This window comes from Phaenicophaeus curvirostris, chromosome 14 (assembly GCF_032191515.1).
Source record: "Phaenicophaeus curvirostris isolate KB17595 chromosome 14, BPBGC_Pcur_1.0, whole genome shotgun sequence".
In the NCBI taxonomy this organism is placed as follows: Eukaryota; Metazoa; Chordata; class Aves; order Cuculiformes; family Cuculidae; genus Phaenicophaeus; species Phaenicophaeus curvirostris.
In genome coordinates, this window is record NC_091405.1 from 12,758,802 (window position 1) to 12,778,225 (window position 19,424).

At 44.7% G+C, this 19,424-nt stretch overlaps 1 protein-coding gene across 1 annotated transcript in view; it reads left to right on the forward strand.

Annotated features, from left to right (window-relative positions):
- The window catches only part of HYDIN (HYDIN axonemal central pair apparatus protein), a 123,993-nt gene that overhangs the window by 13,171 nt on the left and 91,398 nt on the right, over nt 1-19,424 (forward strand). Inside the window, exons 5-7 of the mRNA XM_069868809.1 lie at nt 4,457-4,656; nt 9,052-9,176; nt 18,021-18,222. Coding sequence (XP_069724910.1) covers nt 4,457-4,656; nt 9,052-9,176; nt 18,021-18,222 — 527 coding nt within the window. The remainder of the gene's footprint in view (nt 1-4,456; nt 4,657-9,051; nt 9,177-18,020; nt 18,223-19,424) is intronic.

Genomic DNA, 19,424 nt, shown 5'->3' on the forward strand with positions numbered 1-19,424 from the left:
GGATGCTTGGTGAGCAGCACGTGGGGACTTACACAGCAGAACTAGAATTTTGTGCCAATTAAACATTTTGTCTCGTTCTTGATGGAGTGTGAGTCAGCGAAGTACCGGGGTGCTACAGCTCAGCTAGAAGTGCATCAGCAGCACAGTGAGGAGGTGCACAGCACCTTGGAAACCCTTTAGCACAGAGACAGGCTTTCGGAAATGGTTCTGTAAAGCCACCTGCATTGGGCTTGCAGTTGCTTGCATGCAGAATACCTGCCTTTCATTTGTGGGAGGCTTGTGAGTGCTGCCTTTAGACCGCTTCTGCCCCTCTGCTGCTGCGTGATCCACAGGGATTGTGGATAACCCAGTGAACTGGGGTGTGGGTACAAACCCCTCTGTCAGGGTTGGAGAGATCTCGTGCTGTGGAGTTGGTTTATAGAATTCTCCTGCTTTGAATCTGTTCTTCCCTGGAGTAGATCTGACTTCAGCAAAGTCTCCCCTTATTCAAGGGATTAAAATTGTGACGAAACCCTAAATAAAGGGGATGTGTGCGTTGCTAGGGGCTGAAATGCCATGTGTCACAGAGCCCTTTCTTGAAAAATGAGCAGTTTTCTACTGTCTCACAGTCATTTGGGAATGTGCCACGTGATGGGACATGTCTCTGCTAACTGGCACTTGCGTTATGAATATGAAATGCTAATTTTTTTGCTGGGCCTCATTTCCAATTAGTTGCTCTTGCTGCTTCTGATTTACAAGTTTCTATTGTGGCTCTGGTTGTACGGTGTGGGTGTTCTCGTGCCACCCTGTGTTGCTGGCATCTTTGCATTATGGTCTGACAGTCTGTGCCTAATTGGAAACAGTTGTGGAGCTGCCTGGCAAATAAACAACAGGCAGGAACACTTGCATTTGTGTGTCCTTCAGCTTATTAATAGATTATTTTGAAGGAAGAAGGAAATGAGAAGCATATAAAAACACAGCACAGGCTTTTCTGTTTTGTCGTCTTGTGCTTTTTCACTGTAGCAGTACAACATTTTCAAGCAATACCAGTTCAGTCTGTAAGGTTTGCAAAATTCATTACTGATGCTCAGTGGAGACTGAAGTGATGCTCATTGATTAATATGAGAGATGACAGGACAATGAGTTATTGCATTCCTGAAATTAACTCCTTTTAAAATTCAATCCAGCCCTGTTAGATGTTTTGTAGCATAGAGAAGCTATTCCAAGTATACCTCTAAGAAGACTCTTTGGAGGAGGGAAGGGGCAGCAGATGAAGGCAAATGGCCCTGTGCAAAATGAACCTGGACCAAAGGGACCGATTTCAAAGCCTCCTGTGAATTGGTAGCTGAAGGAGGCAGGAGGAGGGATACCTCTTCTGCTGTGAAGCTCTCTTCATCCTCCAGTCTCATTCTCCTCTTTCAATGACCCTTATTTTCCAGCTTTTATACTATCATGGTTTCAGCAGGGAGCTTGCCCTGCTTCGTGTACTGTTACCTTGTGCTACAAGGTTCTTCACTGTTGTCTGCTGCAAGGAATTCAGTGAAGTATTTAGGATTGGCTATGCAGCAAAACTGACCTCAGTTTGCTGGTATACTGGGCAGTTAAGGTTGCTGTTGCAGTGCCAGAAATAATCGTTGGTCTGTGCTTGCAAAGAGCCTGAAATGACATACCTGCTATAAGCAGTTGCTTTAGTTTCAGTGGGTGCCAATTCAAATGCCAGTGCTGCTACTTGGAAGGCCAGAGCTTGTAGCTTATTGCTTATCAAAGTTGAATAAGAGAAGAGGAACCATCATACAATTATGTACATTTTCCTTGACACAGAGGAGTGGTATGAAGGATGAAGGTTGTGTTTTTATGATAATCTTTAGACTGAAGCTGCATCTAAACACAGCAGTCTTTAAAGCATGGAAGTGATGCAACCCCTCTCTCTCGCAGGCCTGTTTCTTTAGAAACCTGCAGGGAAAGTGTCTGCTGAAGGGTTTGCAGTTGCAAAGCAAAACTCAACGTTAAAATGGCTTCAGCTGTCCCCCTGGGCTGTAAGTGCGGAGCAGAGCTGGTGGTGCAGGGCAGCGCTGCAGTGGAGGATGCTGCAGTGGAGGGCTGCAGCCTTTCTCTTCTCCCAGGGGAGGGAGATTCAGCTTTCAAAAGCTTAAAGGGCTGTGGGTTCACAGCAGCACGAGCAGCCAGCTTCTGCCTAGTATCCCTCTTCCCTTGCATTCCCACCATGTGGCCTGATGCAGCACTCAGCTTTGCGCCATCAGACCTTGGTGAGGTCCTAGGGCGAGACTGAAGGGTTGGCCCACGCTGAAGTGCTTTGCTAAGCCAGGCTCTGTGTGGGAACCTGTGTCCATGGAGAAGGGGCTCTGTACACAACATGCTTGTGCATGAATGGCAAGCAGCAGCTTTCTCTCTCAAGGTCATGGTTATCTCTGAGTCCATATCCTTGTTGCTCTGCCTGGCCATTGCATTCCTTGAGAGATCCCTTTCTCCATGGATTTTTGTGCAGGCTGTCCCTGTGCCCCTTACCAGAGCTGAGAAGGCTGCCTGTGCTTGGTTTGGGGGGAGGATTTATTCCTTGGGTTCTCATTTACATTGCTGTTGTTCCCCTTACTCCTTAGCAATGCCAATGACTTGCAAATGGTTTCCTTTTACTTCCCTCAGATACCTCCAGTTGCTGAAGTTTCTTTTTTCCCTTATCCCTCTGCTGATCTGAACTCCTTGCATCCTTCTCTGTCTACCTGGCATCTGGAAGGGAGAGATAAGTAACTATGGCATGCCAAGAATTAATAAGGCATGCAGCTTTCAATTGGATTTACAATGCCTTTATTACAGTAGTGTGGCCAAAATAACAAAAAAAAGTAAATAGCATTCTTCATTTGCAAGTGCAGTGTCTGAGGATCTAAACAGTCCAGAATGTGAAGTACCCAGAGAGTAAGTGCTTTAAATTCACGTGGACTGCCCACAGCTTTTATTTTAGAGAGCTTAGGCTGCAAGATTGACTACAAAATTGCTAATTCCGAAAGACTTGCTGGAGATGAAACACTCTCCTGAAATGTGATATTAAATTTCGTAGATTGTTTGCTGCAGTTCCCTTCCTGGTATTTTACCTTCCAAATATGAGAAGCTAAAGCCCTTCTCTAATTTCCAGTGTGAATGTTTGAGAAGGCTAGAAAGAGGTCCTTCTTTATTCTTCTTAAATCTTGGATGTGACAGCGTTTGTTACTGCAACCCTAAACCCCAGCTGAGCAGGTAGTTGGTGGGCATCGGGTGTTTGCTGGTGTGTTAAAGCATCAGCCACGTGCCTCACCTGGCTGCCTTAGGTCCCTTCCAGGCTCAGAGGGGATGAGCATGGGAGCAGGAAATCCCAAAGTAAGAGGGATCCTTTACCTTACAGTAAAATGATTTGGTGATTGGATTTGCCTTCCTTCTGCTGAGTGCCAGACAACTAGGGGTGGGATGGGGTTGTGGAGGGTATCTGGCTTTCCTGAACAAGCCAATGACTGAGAAGAGCTCAGCTGAGTTTGCTCTGGTTAGGGGTGTCCCAGTGTCTCCCATTTGCAGGCTAACAAGGCACTGGGTCACTTGTTCTAGAGATCCTGCAAGAGCCACAGATTAAGGCTTCAGCTGGGATATGCAGCGTAGAGAAAGGAGAGCTGTTGCCTCTATCCTCTGAGGCTAGGAAGAGCTGTAAGGTGGAAATTAAGGTGAGAATGAGGAAGAACCTTTTTGAGCCTAGGGTGGAGCTGGAATAGGCTGCTGAGGGCAGGGTTGGAATTGTTAGTGCTTTTCAGTACTTGTCAAACATATCTCAGAAATAGTTTGGGTATAGAGCTGAGCTGGGTAGCTGGGTTTGGGAGGTGGATCAGATAGCTTTGTCAGGGTCCGTTTCCTCAGCCTTGTCCCAATAATGCTGTGGGAAGGGGTGGGAAATACACATGTACCCAGTGTACCCAGCACTTGCCTGACGCTAACAGTCAGTCTCTGGTGAAATACTTAACAAACTGGACACAGTAATTGTTTTAATCTTGCATGTGGTGAAGTCCTGTTGTATGGGTACCTGAGCATCCCCTGCCAAGGCTCAGTGATGTTGCTGCATTGCTGGGATTGGACTTAGTGCTTTGGCACAGCTGAATTCTTAGTGGTGCCTTTTGATTGTGCGCACGGGGGATCGAAGCAGGTTCTTGCTGCGGTAATTCCCTACATGAAATTACTCTGTTTTGGTGCCTCAGAATCGAAGACTCAGGTAATTTTGTCTGGTTCTGCCAGCTTTCTGCAAAAGGTGGATCAATAGGGTTGTTTCTTCTTGGCAAGTTAACAGCCCTGTGCAAATCATGCTACTGGAATGGAAAGCCATTAAGGTAGGAAGTACTCTTGCATTATTGAATGCTGGGGTTAGCGTAATAGAAAACAGCAGTTTTTCTTCTGCCATGGGGATGGTACTAAATGCAGAGTGCTGAAATGGTTTCTTTCCTTGCAGGATTATTTCCACCAGCTCACCTGCATCACAGAAAGGGAAGAGTTTGTTGTGCCAATCCGAGCTATAGGTCCTCGAGCTATCCTGGACTTCCCTGACCAGCTGAACTTTTTTGTCTGTCCAGTCAAGTACAGGACCCAGAAAACTCTGCTGGTGCACAACATTGGTAGTCGAGAGGCCCGCTACTGCATCAGTACTCGGAGGTAAAGGAGCTCATCGCTTTTGTGTGAAACACTGTGGTGTGATAATATAATTGGTAAACAGTAACAAAAAGGAACCAGAGCATCTGAGCTGCTGTGTTGCAGCTATAGCTGGAAATGGGCAGGACATGCAGGTTTTGCAGTTGCTTACAGTGTTCTAAACACAATGCAAATGTCGACAAAACACTGCAAGCTGCAGCAGAGTTTTATATTGCAATGATGTGTCTCCAACACAACATCCAGCAAGACTTTAACTGTTAGATTGAAAGGGAAAAAAAGTGTAGGAAGTTACCTGGACTGCCCTTGGGCTGTCTAAGATGCTCCATGGGCAGGCAACAGCTCCAGCAGCTCAGTTCCAGTAGAGCAAATGCAGTGTTCAGAAGTGGGTAAGCTGTGAGCTGGTGAAAGAAGTAGGCAAGAATTTGTCAGCAGCTATGTGTGTATTAGTAAGTGCAACCAGAAACGGTTGATCAAAGCAGTCTGGTGCTTTTCACTGTGGAATACACATAGGCAGGAACTCGTAAATCATTCTACAGTTTTCCTTTGGGTTTTCCAGATTGAGTTATCACCACCAAAATAAATACCCAGGAAATGTCTTGCATCTTTCTGCAATGCGCTTACCAACTATTGAGTGATACGGTGTATGTTGAATCTTACTTGATAGTAAGAGTTTCTGAACTTCAGCAATCAAGTATTGCAGTCTTGTTTTGCAGTAAAGTGGGAAGCATTACAAAAGTTTTACTTTTAACTACAGAAAAAAGCGGAGTTCTGAATAACTGTATTGCATGTGTATGGAGATCAAAAGCTGATGTGATTTCCCTTGTCAGCTGAGGGCATCTGTCATCTCTTCCATTTCATTAGGAACTTCTGAAAACTTGTTTGAAATCTCCAATAGATGATTTAAATCTTTTAATATAAGCAGCATTTTATTTTAATTAGTCTGCCCCCTCTTTCATTCAGATTTCTTTTTAAATACTCTGAAGTTTCTGTATTTCCGTTTGCTCTTTTTGCTTTATGTGTTCAGTGGAATTTCAGAATGAGTTCTCAAGTGGGAACTTCCATAAAGGTTGATTCCCTCTAGCGCCTGTCTGTATACCATCTGTCTGTAGGTATATGCACAGATTTATAGGAAAGAAGAGAAATTTGGGGAGCATGTGAAATGGAATTGGGCTGATTTAGAAGATAAAAATCATAGAATATCGTTGGTTGGAGGGACTTGTGGAGATTATCTGAGGAAACACCCTGCTCAAAGCAAGACCAGTGTCGAAGTTTGAGGTTTGCAAGTAACACAAGTCAGACCAGCTTTTATCTTTCCTTCTCAAGTCTGTATAAACCCATTTATCACAGCATCTCCCTGTATGTCCTGTGCTTCAGCCCCTAAGGTAGTCTTCTGTAGAAATGGTTTCTATCCCATCAGCACCCAGCCTGTACTGCTAGGGATTATTCCATCCCAGATAGAGGATTTGGCATTTTCCATCCCTGACTCTACACAGAATTGTTCAGTGTAGGGATGGAGTCTCGGGTGCTTTGACCTGAAAGACTGGGTTTACTGGAATAGTTGCTCTGCTTGACTTTGGCTGCTACACCATTGCTAAAAGTAATAGATGCTGAGATTAAATTATCTCTGGGCTTTTTCTGCAGTAGGTCTTAGTGGATGGGTGAGGCAGATAAGTCACCCATAGATGTTACTGCCGCCTTTGGGGTTGGAGGTAGCTTTTAATGAAATGGATTCTCCCAAATTCAAATAACTTTGTAATGCAAATCAAGGCGTCAGTAGACCGAGGAGAAGTTTGGTTGCAGAAGGTAAACATGCCATGAGACTTGAGGAAGGATGTTGCAGCCTCCTTGCTTGCTGCTTTACTAAGTATATGGTTGCAGGAGAAAAGGTAGCATGGTGGTTTGAGAGCCTGAGTCACAGAATTGCCAGCTTTGTTCCCTTGTCAGTTGTGTTTCTGAATTGCATCAGGAGCATTTGGTTCTGGGTATCCTCAGGGGCCGTAACTTTTGCAGAGTTCTGTAATGAAGGGGAGCAGATGCCTAGTGAAAGTAAGCAAGATATAAATGCCAAAACAGAGCATTATGAAATTGCTTACAAACTCGGCTCCCTTACTGAAGGGCAAGATCTCAGCGGGTGCTGGTGGGAAGGAAATTCCTAAATTGGTGTGACTTGATGAGTTTATACAAGCTGGGGATTGCGAGGTGTCATTGGGAGGTCTGGACCTGTGAAAGTTTAGATCTTGTACAACAAAGCCAGCATACAAATGGACATAGTTAAAAAGCACATTAGGAGAAAACAAGCTTTTAGAAAGCCTTCCAAACCATGTGTTTTCTGTCTTTCAGGAGCAGTAGTGATTCATTAAAAGGGTAGATGTACCCGGCTGAGAATTCTCTTAAAGAACAGCTCACAATTAGTGGGTAGAACAGCAAAGATTAGCCTGCCAGCTTCATCTCTTGGCAGTGGTTTTTACTTGGCTGTTGCATTATGTCAGGGATGCCTCCTTAGCATCTTTCTGTATCTGTAGGCTGCAGGGAACAGTTTGGTGATGTTGACTGAAATTCAGAGGAGATAAGTTTAACCAGAGAGATTGCATCTTTGGGCTTTGGAGAACCATCTCTATGTGCAGGATAAGGAGCTCCTGATACAGCAGTAATAAAGTTGTCTTGTGGGTACAGCATGAGCTGGGGTGTAGGAGATGCAGCGTCTGATTCGTGCTTGGTTTCTTAGTCCTGAGAACTGACTCCTGAGCTTGGCTGGGTCATCTTCCTCTTCTGATAATTTGGCAATATGAAGTAACTTCCTTTTTCAGGTGTGCCCTAAAGTCACCCCCAGGAGTGTTATTTCCATCCCAGCCATTGGAAGGCAGGAGTGTGTGCGGGCATGGGGAAGAAGTAGGAAGGTGATGGGGTGAGAGGTAGTACTGAAGTGTTGCCGGGATTCCCCTTAACTAGTGTATTTTCTGTTCTGACAATACTTTTTGCAAAAGAAAAGGTAAAAAAGAATCCTGTGACTTTCTTGTGCCAGGTACCAGCAGAGACCAGCATCAGTCCTGGCAGAACTATCAGTGCAGTTGCAGGACCACAGAGTAATCCAGTTCTGAGGCTGGTGGGTCTTTGTCTTTTCTCCTCTCTCTCTCAAAAACCTCAAGGTACAGCACATAAACATTGCAGGACCAATGCTTCTCCATTAGTCACTAGTTGTAATGGGAACAGGTCAGGCCCATCGTTACAGCAATGTCTCCTTTAAGGAGCAGAAACTTCATCAGCTGTCACTACTTCCAGGAACAAAGTTCAGCTGGTGCATGGCTCCAGTTGTTCTCATTATTTTTGTGTGTTGCATTCTCTGATCATGGTAAAACTCTCCAGAATGTGTTTTTAAGGTGACAAATGGACCAACAACACAGCGTTAAACCAAATAACTTGTGTTTTCTTAGTGGGACTGTAGAAGAGTCACGAAGCCCAGCTGCCATTGTGCACGAGCATGTTTCCTCTGACATATTGCTAAGCATTAAAGCCCTGAGTTTTGTCTGTCAGCTGAGAGCTGTTTAGCTGGTGACAGATCGTAATTGCTCATATTGAATCCAAAGTACATCAACACATTTTCATAATTATTTCCAAAACATTGCACAGAATTTGTCTGGTGGGCCAAGCAAACGGTTACTGAGCTTGGATTACAACCCAAAGTCCCAGATTGCTTGTGAACGCATGGAAAACTTCCTGTTGAATTGGCCTTGATACACTTCAGTTAATGGTGCTTCGTTTATTTAGGGATTTAATCATTTGGGATGTAAATGGGATTCTCCTTTTGTGTTTTGTTTCTATGGCAGGGTACCATCACTCTAATCTGCATCTGCACTCATTCAGATTTTTGATTGTTCTTTGCTTAGAGCAGCTTTTGTTAAAATGCTGATAGAACTCACCCTTTCTTGGGCTAAACCAGGGTGTTTTCAAGGTAGAAAAATTAATGCTCCGAAATAAGCCATAATTGTTCTCTGACCTTCAAGGAAGTCTTCTATTCTCTCTGAGGTGAGGTTTATAAGTGGTGTGAAAAGATGGAATCCTGAGGAAGTCACTGTCAAGTTGTGCATGCAAATAGCTCTTGCCACTTCTGTGCTCTTCAAAAACCGTTGATTGTATTGCTAGCAGTCAGACACCTGAGCCTCACTGCAGAGTGCTGCCTGGAGAATATGGGGGAGAAATGTTGTTCTATACCATTCTGAGTGCTGGATTCCTTCAGAACGGAGAATCACTGCTGTTTCTGATTCTCTATGTTGTCTTTTTCTTCTACTGACTGTGGTTTGGCTTCTCCTTGCTAGCACAAGTGAGCTGAAGAGAACTAGACTGCAAAACAACTATAGTCCCCAAATTTCCCACGACAGTCCTGATATCTCTGTGTTGCAGCCCTTTTTCTGCTGATGTCTCCATTGGGACCCTTGGGATTGGCGATGCCGTGCAAATAACAGTGGAGTTTCACCCGCTGAAGTCTGGGAATTATTCTGGCTCCCTGGTAGTTCACTATGACACAGGTAAGTGCAGGACGCTGCATGCTGCACACTCTGAGTCCTTCAAGAGTCCTTTCTAAGCAGGGTAACGTTAAGCTTGCTTTGCAAACTATTCCTAAAGCATTTTCTTTCAAAGCCTTTGCATGTTTTGGTGCCTAGAAGTGAGCAGATAAAGGCTGAGTTCTTCTCTGTCCTGTGTTGCTGTGTTGCTGGCCCATCCCTGGGGGTACTTGATGTAAGCAGCATGTTGTCCACCCAGCACCCTCTGTGATAGTCACCTGCTGTCACTCCTCGTTGTCCCAGCCAGCTTACTGCCCACTCCAGAGGCAGCATCTCCCCATCCCAGCTTTACCTCAAAGAAAAGTGAAAAACACTTGGCGATGAGTGGATTGTTAAAGCAGATCCCCTCAAACGGGAACAAGGGTTTGGAATCCTGTTTTGCTGGGAGGAATATTGATTCTCCATCAAGTATACATATGCACGTTTGATGTTTTCTTCCTGTACAATGCTATGTTTGGAGTGTAACATGGGGAACGCGTGTCTGTCACACTCTTTTCGATGCCCACCTCCATCCCGTATGCTACTTCTCTGTTGTTTTGCCACAGACCCTTTTTCTGTGTTGGCCTCTGCCCATATGCATCCCCCACTTCACAACATCAGCACTCGAGTAGCCAGGACTTGAGGGCTTCGGGATTTGGTAGGAAGTGCTCACTGCTTCCTGAGATAGGTATAGAATTTATAGTAAGGTACAAGAAGCCAAGATGAGGCCACAGAAACGCTGCCAGCTTTATAACTCACTTGAAGAGTTGGGGGGTAAACTTGAGAAAAATGTGTGATGTTAAAATGCTTCTGTTGGCCTTGGTTCAGCAGGAGTGTCTTGTGATCCCAAATGCAATCCTTTCTCTGTTGCAGCAATGCATTTGGTGTGCATTTTCTCTTGTCTGAAAGAGATTTGTTTTGTCCCTTCTCCTGAACACAGGTCCTGTGAAGCATGATGTCCTAAATGCGATGCTTAAGCCCAGCAATGACTGTTTTTATCGGTTTTAGTTTGTAGAAGTTATAGAATGTCTCCTATATCTTCCAAATGCTCTTTGCACCCTTACAAGTTATCACGGCTTTGTTTCATATTTGTCAGTTGATGACGTATTCTCAGAGAACAGTTTATGCTCACTCTGAAAAGCTTGTGGGTTTGGATAACGCTTTCTTGAAAGAACGACTGAAATTTCAGATACAGAAGCACCAGAAGTGTCTTGCTTGTATGCATGTAGAGAATCTATGGGGTACGAATCAGAGCACTAGATCTTTCTCTGGGGTAAATTGGAAGTAATACTAAAGGTTAGGGCTGTAGCGTTTATACTTCATGAATGAGAAGGCAGAGTGAATAATCGGGGCCAGCATCTTCATGGCTTGCTTTGAAAACCTGAGTCGTCTTATTACTGGACTGAAACACTCTGTTCCTCCATGGTTAATCTTTGCCAAAGCGATTTGCATGGGTAGGTCAGAGGGATCAAATTATCTGCTGGTTCTGAGATGGGCGACCTCCTAGGAACATATACAGCTACCAAGGAAATAAAGCCAGGATTCATTTCTGCCTGTCAGTACAATGCTGCAGTTACTTTTAAATAAACCATGGATTAAGAAGGAAAGCAGAGGAATAATTGAGGGATTATCTCTCTAGGTTCGAAGCATACAAATAAGTAAAAGGCTGCTGAGATTAATTGCTGAAGTGAAACTGAAACATTTAATCAATCAGTCTTAAAAGCTGCTTATTGCAGGTGTAGAGCAGGGCACCAGGCAATATTACTCAACCTCCATGTGGCAAGCCCTGGCTACTTTGTTCTTCACTGAGTCAGACTCCCTGTGACTTGCATACAAAGCAGCTGTGTTGATTTGGGAGCCACTAACAGACCGTTCATTATGAAACAGAAGTGCTAAGATCAATTGAGCAGTTTGGGAGGTTGGAAGGCATTTTTCTTGCTTTACTGTGTACCTGCACTGACTCACTCGGCTCACAAGTGGCAGTAGTTCCCAGTACATCAGGCTGTTGTTACTGTGGCTTATGCAGGATCAGGTGCATGTTGCATTGGTTTAATGTTTACTGAAGTTGAGCCAAATCTGTCCCTAGCATCACTTAAACCAACATTGAGCTCTTCAATGTGAATGTCAATTTGCCTATGAATTGGTTGATTGAAACTGTGCATCCTTTAGACTGTCATGGCTAAGAATGTAGGTCCCGTCCCCTGAATAGACAGTACATGCGTATGGGTGGTCCTGTTGCTACAAACTTAACAGATTAGTTTGAAGAAAACAGCTCTGCTGCTAAAACCAGAATGATTTGGTACAGGAGGGTGAGCTTTGTTCGGAGACACCAGGTTCAGGAGACACGTGACAGCTTCCCTGAGCTGTGGTTGAGGCACAAAACGAACTGACCAGTCCCATAGCACCCAGAAACAATGTCTGCAGCAGATGCTCCATGCAAGTAAAGGAGGCTACCAGAGACTGGATGTGCTGGAGAGATGCTGGGAATTGTGGAAGGAGAATTGGTCCTCTGCTTGGAGGTCCTGAAATCCTGCTTCTCACTAAACAACTGCTTCCAAGAAGCATCTTCTATGGTATGAGGGGTAGTCTTCAAGGTGCAAGCTTGTATGAGTGCCTGCAGTGCCCAAGAGACCCTGTGCTACGATGTGCTTCTAGTCAGGGGACCTGTTGTGCAGAGCTGAAAGTCTTCTGTGCCATTTTTTTCTCCCTTGGTCACCGCATCCCTTGGGATCCCTTTGTCAGCACGGGAAATTGCAGTAATTAGCAAAGCCTCACTGAGGTTGTGCATAGCTGAAAGACCCTATATATTAAGATGCTTTTATTGCTGTCAGTAATAAGAGTAATTATGCAGACTCCGTGGTTCTGTGAGACTGTAAAGAAGAAGCAAAAGCCTGAGGGCAGGATATTACCCTCTTTGGGGGGAGAGATCAGAGCCAGTACTTTTAAGTGACTTTTAGGAAACGGCCTATCCCAACAGAGCCAGCCCTCAAGCAGGAACGTCTGCTCTATTGCTGATCTGCTTCCCTTTAGTACAGAGCTCCAGAAAGTAGCTTCCCTGAAGTAAGTAGTGTGTATCTCAGGAATAGCTGTCAGAGCCTCCAGCCTCGTGCTCGAAGCCTGTTGAGGAGCTGTCTGGGTATTTGTTGGATTAATGCCCTGTTTTCCCTAGATTTCTTTCACAGCCTACGGGAGGGCTGACAATTCCCGAGCAGGAACTCTCCTAAACCAAATACTGGCTTGTTTGTTGAGGATCACAGAGCCAGGCTCAGAGCATCCTCTGTGGCTCTGCACACCCAGGGCAAGGAAGTGACTTCCTTGGGGTGACATAAGAAGAAAAAATAACAAAAAAAAAAATAATAAAAATTAGGGCAAATCTCAAAGTAGTGAATGGGAATCACTATACGCAGCATGCGGCAACGCTCAGGGTCTTACATGGGGTGTTGGAGGTGAATCTAGGTCTTCTACTCTAGGTGGAGTTCCCTGACCCACAGCCTTGAGATGCTTCTGCCCTTGGTCTAACCAGCATCTCTGAACATCTCAGCTACCCCAAGGATAAAGCGCCTGAAGAAAAGCACCGCCTTGAGATGATAACCTGCCTGTGGTTGTGTGTAGGCTCTGGAGAACACAACCGCCTTTGCATGTTCAGTTCCCTTTCCTGTAAGAACCTCCTTTCTACCAAGGATCTTGTCAGCTGTGTTTGCAATCAATGGCTTCCAGGTACTTGTTTGAAAATGAAATGAAAATCCTATTGATTTAGTCTCTAGATCAAGTTTTTTTTCTTCTTTGTAAATCCCCTGATGGATGTGGCTAGGCAGCAGGATTTAACTGAGGTCTAGCTCTTGTTGTATTGTATTTTCCATTCCTGAGATCACTCAAGCTGTTGAGTGCTCTCAGTTTGTACTGACTTCAGCCAGAGTGGAGGCAGAATGAAGGAGGCTCAACACTTGTTGGGGCAAACTCACTGCTTCGTTAGGTATTTCTCTTGGTCATGCCCGCGTTGTGCTTAATACCAGAGTGGGAACACTAAAGCCATTTTCTGGTTTTAGTCTTAGTCTTGTGAGTGTTAAAAGCACTGAGAGGTGGGGAAATCTCTTGCTTCCTGAGTAGCAGCCTCTTTTGACTTGGAAGCTTCCCTGTAGTGCACTAACCCATGTGATCCTTTTAGTTTGTTCAGTGCTGACAGATGCTTAGGTAGAAACTTATCTTATTCTGTGAGTTTATAAAGATCTTGTTTCCTGTGTTATCCTAAGGTGTAAGGCAGACTGTGATGCTGTAGCTGTTACAAGAAGCTTCTCTAGCTTTTCCTTGGATTGTCAGGCATTTAGAAACTTAACAAAACAATCATTCTTTTTGCTTGTTACAGGTGGTGAGTGCAGGTTGTGATGTTCTTCATTTGCTTGTGAAAATTCCCAGCAGCGTGGCTGGTTTCTGACTTTTATGTTCTTGTATTTCTGCTTCAGAATGAGTGGAGAGGCAGGCACATATTGTAGACAAAAAAGTTGTAAATAGGAGTCCGTGCAGTTGTATGTTGTCTCTGGACTTGAACAGTAGCGGTGTTGCAACAGATGGAGGGTTGTTAACTAGGACTTTATACAACTGATTGGTTATATGCTTTTATAGTGCAAATCAGTTAGATTGGGTGCATCTAATTAGTCTCCAAAGCATTCGTTTGTGTCAAAACAGCTAATAGGTAGCAACCATTTCCTGTCTTGGTTCCCTTTTCTAGAGCTGCCTGTGATAATAATTTTTTTATTCTGCTTTGGATAAGGTTGTTCTGCTTCTTGCAGACAGTACAGCCTGTGCCCCCTCGCCAGGGCCTTGTATTGCAAGACCGATGGTCCATCACTTTGAGGGTAGATGAAGGGCAATTAAGTTAGTGCTTCATTTGCTTAAGGTTTTGGGTGTTTTTTTTTTTGCACAGCTTTACAGCTCCACAACAATATAATACTCCTCCTGCAAAAACCCTGCTGAAGCAACCCATGGAGTTGACTGCATGAGCACAGACTGGGGCGTCTGTACTAGGAGGGTCATTTGGAAGTTAAAAATCTCCTTTTAGTTGTTTTGATCATCCCCAGGTACGCACAGAGACAGGCTTCCACGTGACTCCACATGTCCCATTTTTAGCACGCAAGATTTCTAGAAGGAAGTGGCTTTTATCTCTTATTGCAGATCAGAGTCAACCACAGCTTGTCTGCTCTGTCACCACTGGAACTCACCAGTATGTTCTTAAGTGTCATTAACTCAGGATGCATTCCAGGGCAGAACTGACCATTCATTAGCTGCCTTTCCTTGTGGATCAATCAGCATCTACTGAGAATCAGAAGAGCAGCTTGAAGGCTGATTGATTTATGAAGTGCTATATTGGGCATGACTTTGCCAGGCCATCGGAATGGAAGTTCCTGCACTGTTTTCCCCAGGGGCCAAAAGAATTGTTTCAGCCAGTCCGGTACCCAAGTGTATCATTGCTGTAGTAGCAATAATGATTAAAAATAGCCTGCAGCATCCTGGACACACAGCAGTGCTGCCTGTCATCATGTGACTCTTTCATTGTCCTTCTCAATACATTGTGAGGCTCCTTCACACTGGCTCCCAGGTACTTCTGTGCCAGAGTATTTCATCCTGTAACAAGGCAAATTGTTCTTTCTAGGCAGGATGCAGAGGAGGTAGTGGAACACACAGGGGGCCTGATGGAAAATGAGCTGCCTTTTGATGTGCAAGAGCTCTCTGAAGAGCCTGCAACCTGTCCCGTTGACCACCAGTGTCTGGTTGGTGCTTTCTAGCTCCCTCTTCCTCCCCATCTGTTGTCTTATGGTTGCAATGCTTTTGGGGTAGAGACTCTACTCCTGCCCTGTGCTGCGTGGGCTCCGTGAGTGCTTTGCTGAGGAATGGGCTGTGCTGGGGATTCTGGGCCCTAAACAGCAACAATTACAACAGAATTGTTGTAATTCTGTTCTCCACCTTGGAGAAACACTTAAACATGGTTGTTGTGGCTCTGTGTTTTTCTGTAGCACTGGAAGTACAAGCATTGGCATTGACAGGTGGCCTTTTTCAGGCTGTTGGAGACCAGGGCACCGTTTAGATGATGCTGTTAACTTCCCTGAGAGCCAAACAGCTCAGAGTGATGCTTCTGGTTCTGATCTAATGGTAGCTCTGTGGGAGGTGCAGCAAAAAGCATACGGTGGGGAGGGCTGGGTGCAGCTGTAGGTGGCTTCTCTAGCTTTCCGGAGATCACTTAGCCTGGTGGAGTGGCTTATTCTTTGGTTGTGTAGGGGTAATAACAGTCCTTTGCCTGCTGTGTGAAAAACATGAGTATCCCAGCTGTGATGGGGCAATTGGGTATGGTAGTAGCTGGGGCTAAAGAATTGCTTATTGCAGATCAATGTGGAGGTACAATAACCCCCTTCTGATTGAAGAGCTCTGCTCTTGCTGCTTGGCTGTATTCTCAGTGAGAAAGCAGCAGGACCTTTCTCTTCATCTGCACTTAGAGAAGAGGCGAGAGCAAGGCATAATTTCTCTGTCAGACTGGGCCAGTGAAATTCAACTTGCTTTCCATGCTGCTGAAATAGTCAAGATTTGACTGTTTTGCCCTCCTAAAAGGATTTAAAATCCAAATTCAGCAAAGGGGGAGCAGCAGGGATAAAGAAGGAATACCTTTCAGTGCAGACAAAACGGAACAGGGTACTGTTTTATATCTATTGAGTCTAATCCAACTGGCCACCAGCTTCCTATTATTTAGAGCAGTAATCAATGAAGGAAGGTACAAGCTATTGAATACTAGGAAAGTGTTCTTCATAACAGCCAAAATTTGTTTTGAGATCTTGCTCAAGCATATGCTTTTCTATTCATGGAGTTGTACTTTCAGGTGAAGCAGAATTTGTCTTTTTACTTAAGAACAATTTGCACTGCTCTGAAAACTATGCCTCCTTGTGCCAGGATGATCACACAGCATTAGAAGAATTTAGAAAGATGTTATAGCTCTTCTGTAAATTCCCTTTGCAATTTTTTCCCCTGCAGAATAGGCCTCAAGAAGGATGACCCAATATTGATTTCTTGCTTCAAGATAGGAAAAAGTTGTGATTTGCTAAGAAACCTGCATCCATAGTCATGCAGATGGATGCTGGAATAAAACAATGGTGTTTCTGCTGCTTCCAAGAGCATTGATCAGGAGTACACAACCCAAAGCATCTGCCATGCTGCTGTATAAGAAGTCTAGCTTTTAATTCCAAGTGCCAGCATTCCTTCATTTAGGTTGCAGAGAGCACAGTGTCCTGCCATCTGTAGGAAATGTATCAGAAGTTTGTAAGGATGGGAGAGTTGACAGCCTTTAATAAGATCACGTTGTGTAAATAATGATGGGGCAGAGAGGTTCAAATTCAGGAAATGGGCTTCCATGGCAGCAAAGCACCCCAGACACCACACCATGGACATCACCCTGTCGAGTGAAATACCTGGTGCTACATCATTGTTAGAGTACAGAGATGGGCTTTTTTTTAAGCTTACATATTAAACTACCAAGAGTCTTAAATGAAATGTCACATTTAATTTGGCACCCAAGATGTGAAGTCTGCAGCTGCCCTTGGCCAACCCTGACAACTCTGCTCGCTGTCAGTTCATCTGCCTGGCAGACGGATTTGTGGCTTCCTCCTGGCTCGCTGGCATCTGTGCTCACTCTGCTCTACCAAGCAGTTTGTGGGTTTTTCTATTCAGCGTGATGTCAGAAACTTCTCTGTGCGGTTGAAGGTGCTCTGGCAAACCCTCCAGCCTTTGAAAGAGCCTTCAAAGCTTATGGCCAGGGGTGTAAGCGTAGCTGTGTCCCCAGCTCCTCTCCAGGAGAGCAGCCACAGGGATGCTCAGTAGACCATGTGGAAAAAGGCAGTGCATGTGCTTTTTCTCCCCCATGGACTCTGGAGTTAGCAGTTTTCTGTGCTGGAAGCTTTATTCTCGTGCTTGTTTAATAGCTCCTGATGGATTTATCTTCCAAGTATTTGTCCAGTTGCTCTCTGGATTTATAGCTTTTAGTCTCTACAGCCTCCTACGGCAATATGTTCCAAAGGAAGGACTATTCTCTGGAGGAGTACTACTGCTTTTGTGTAATTTCTGAGTAATGTTATTTCAGGCCCTTGGGTTCCTGTTTTATGACAAACTGTGACAAATTTTGCCTTGTTCAAATTTCCCAGACCCTTCCTGCTTTTTCAAACCTCTCTCATTTGTCTCTCATATGATTTCTAGGCTGAGGAATCCTATTCAGTCTTTGCACAGACTCTTCTCTGTACTTTTAACTGTACTTTCTGCTCTTCTCTATTTAATTTCAAAGACTTCAGCTTGTTTTTTTTAAGATCGGAACCATAACCAAGATTTCAGGACCCATATGGCCATGGGTTTAGACAATGAGGTGATAATAGCTTTCATGGTGTGCATTTTATAGTAGTTCCTAATCAATGACAAGGGGTCAGGAGAGGCACAACATTGGTGGTAGATCTGCAGGAGACGCTGGGCAAGCCATGACTGAGGTGGGACTCCAGCCACCTGAATGCTTTTGATCCAGAGTCACCCGAGTGGGATGGCAACTCAAAGGCCATCTGGGAACATCTGAAAGATCTTACTGTCAGTAGTGTCACCTTGGGGATAAACCTCTAGAAACACACCCAGAAATAAGGTGCTTAAGGGTGCTATACACACGCAGCTATCTGGATGTGATAAATACACTGATCTGTGGAACTGCTAGTATTGTGAAGAGCTGTAATAATTTGTTCTGCTACTGGCAGTTTGCTCTGTTGTATTTTCATCACCAAGTGAGGTGAGCAAAAACACTTTTGTGCTTTGTTGCAGGTGAAGATATTCACACAAATCTTTATGGAGCAGCTGTAGATGCTAACATTGGGCTAGAGAGAAGCTCCGTGATAGTTGAGAAGACTTACCTTACTCTGGCAAACCACAGCTCTGCGGTCATCCACAATCGGAGTGGAATCACAGCTCATTTTCAGTGGAAGGCTTTACTTACTCAGGAAGAGGAGGATGAGCAGAAGCTGAGGTTTGTTTGAGAGATGTATTTCGGTATGATACACTGCTCAGGGGTAAAACTAATGTATGGCCTCAGAGGGGTGTTGATGCTTTTGAATGGTTTAGGATGAGTAAACCATCTGCAGTGCCAGGGGATGTGTCACTGGGTGTCAGAGTAACGGAGCTCAGCATTTCCCATTCTAGTTGTCATACTCCAGCTGAGGATGATGTTTTGGGGAGGGAAGTTTGATTGCAATGACTGGATAGCAAATTTGTGCATTGTGGGAGCACAGACCACTGGGGTGCAGAGGTGCTTGGCCTACAGAGGGAGCTGAGGGAAATGTCAGTATTCGTTACCTGAGACTTACTGTGGCTGCAGGTAACAAACATATGTGATCGTCACTGCAGTTGCTTCTACTTCAGTTTTGATAAGGTGGAAGGCTTTTTTTTCCCCAGCAGTGTGCAGGGTAGAGTGCTTTGGCCCAGAAAGCTGAGGTCATCCTGCTGCAGAGCGTTGATTTGCCTTGTACTGTCCTGGTTTCCAGCAGAATAAGGTATTTTTGCCCTCCCTTAGAAGCTGGGGAGAGTTGGGAGGTGGAAGGATCTTTAGGGAAAGTAGCACAGGACTTGGAAAGGCATTTGGGCTTCAACAGCCTGTGTCTTCATGGTGAGAGATGGAGTGGGTTCTTCAAAGGGTGTCTTCGGTGAAGCTTTGTGACTCCCATTTTGGGCAGTAGAGAAACACTCTGGATGAACTGGAAATTGCACATAAAAGCCTGGGTGATTCAGGGAATCCTTGCGTGACTTCTCAGACTTGCCTGGTTGTAGGTATATAGGAGTTAGTCTGAACTCATGAGTGATTAGGAAACTGCCCTAAACTGATGCACTTTTTAAGGGCTTCTGAGCAAATAAAGTTCAACGTAATTAGGTCAGAAATGCCTAGAAGGCCAAAACTAGTTTTCCACTGTTCTCTGTTTTTAATTACACAGTGCGTGACTTCTGTGCAAGCTCAATGTGTTAAAAGAAAATCTCATGACCTTCTCTTGGTATTTCTCTGGACCATTCCTTTCCCATCCATTCCCACCTGCCTGTCTCAGACTGGACCCTGAGTGATTCTCTTTCTCGCCAGGAGAAACCAGGTGCCCCACAGTAGATTTTGGCCTGATTTTTTTCTGATTTCATTTGATCGTATTGTGCCTGTTTGTGTCCTAGACACTGACCAGGACATTTTGT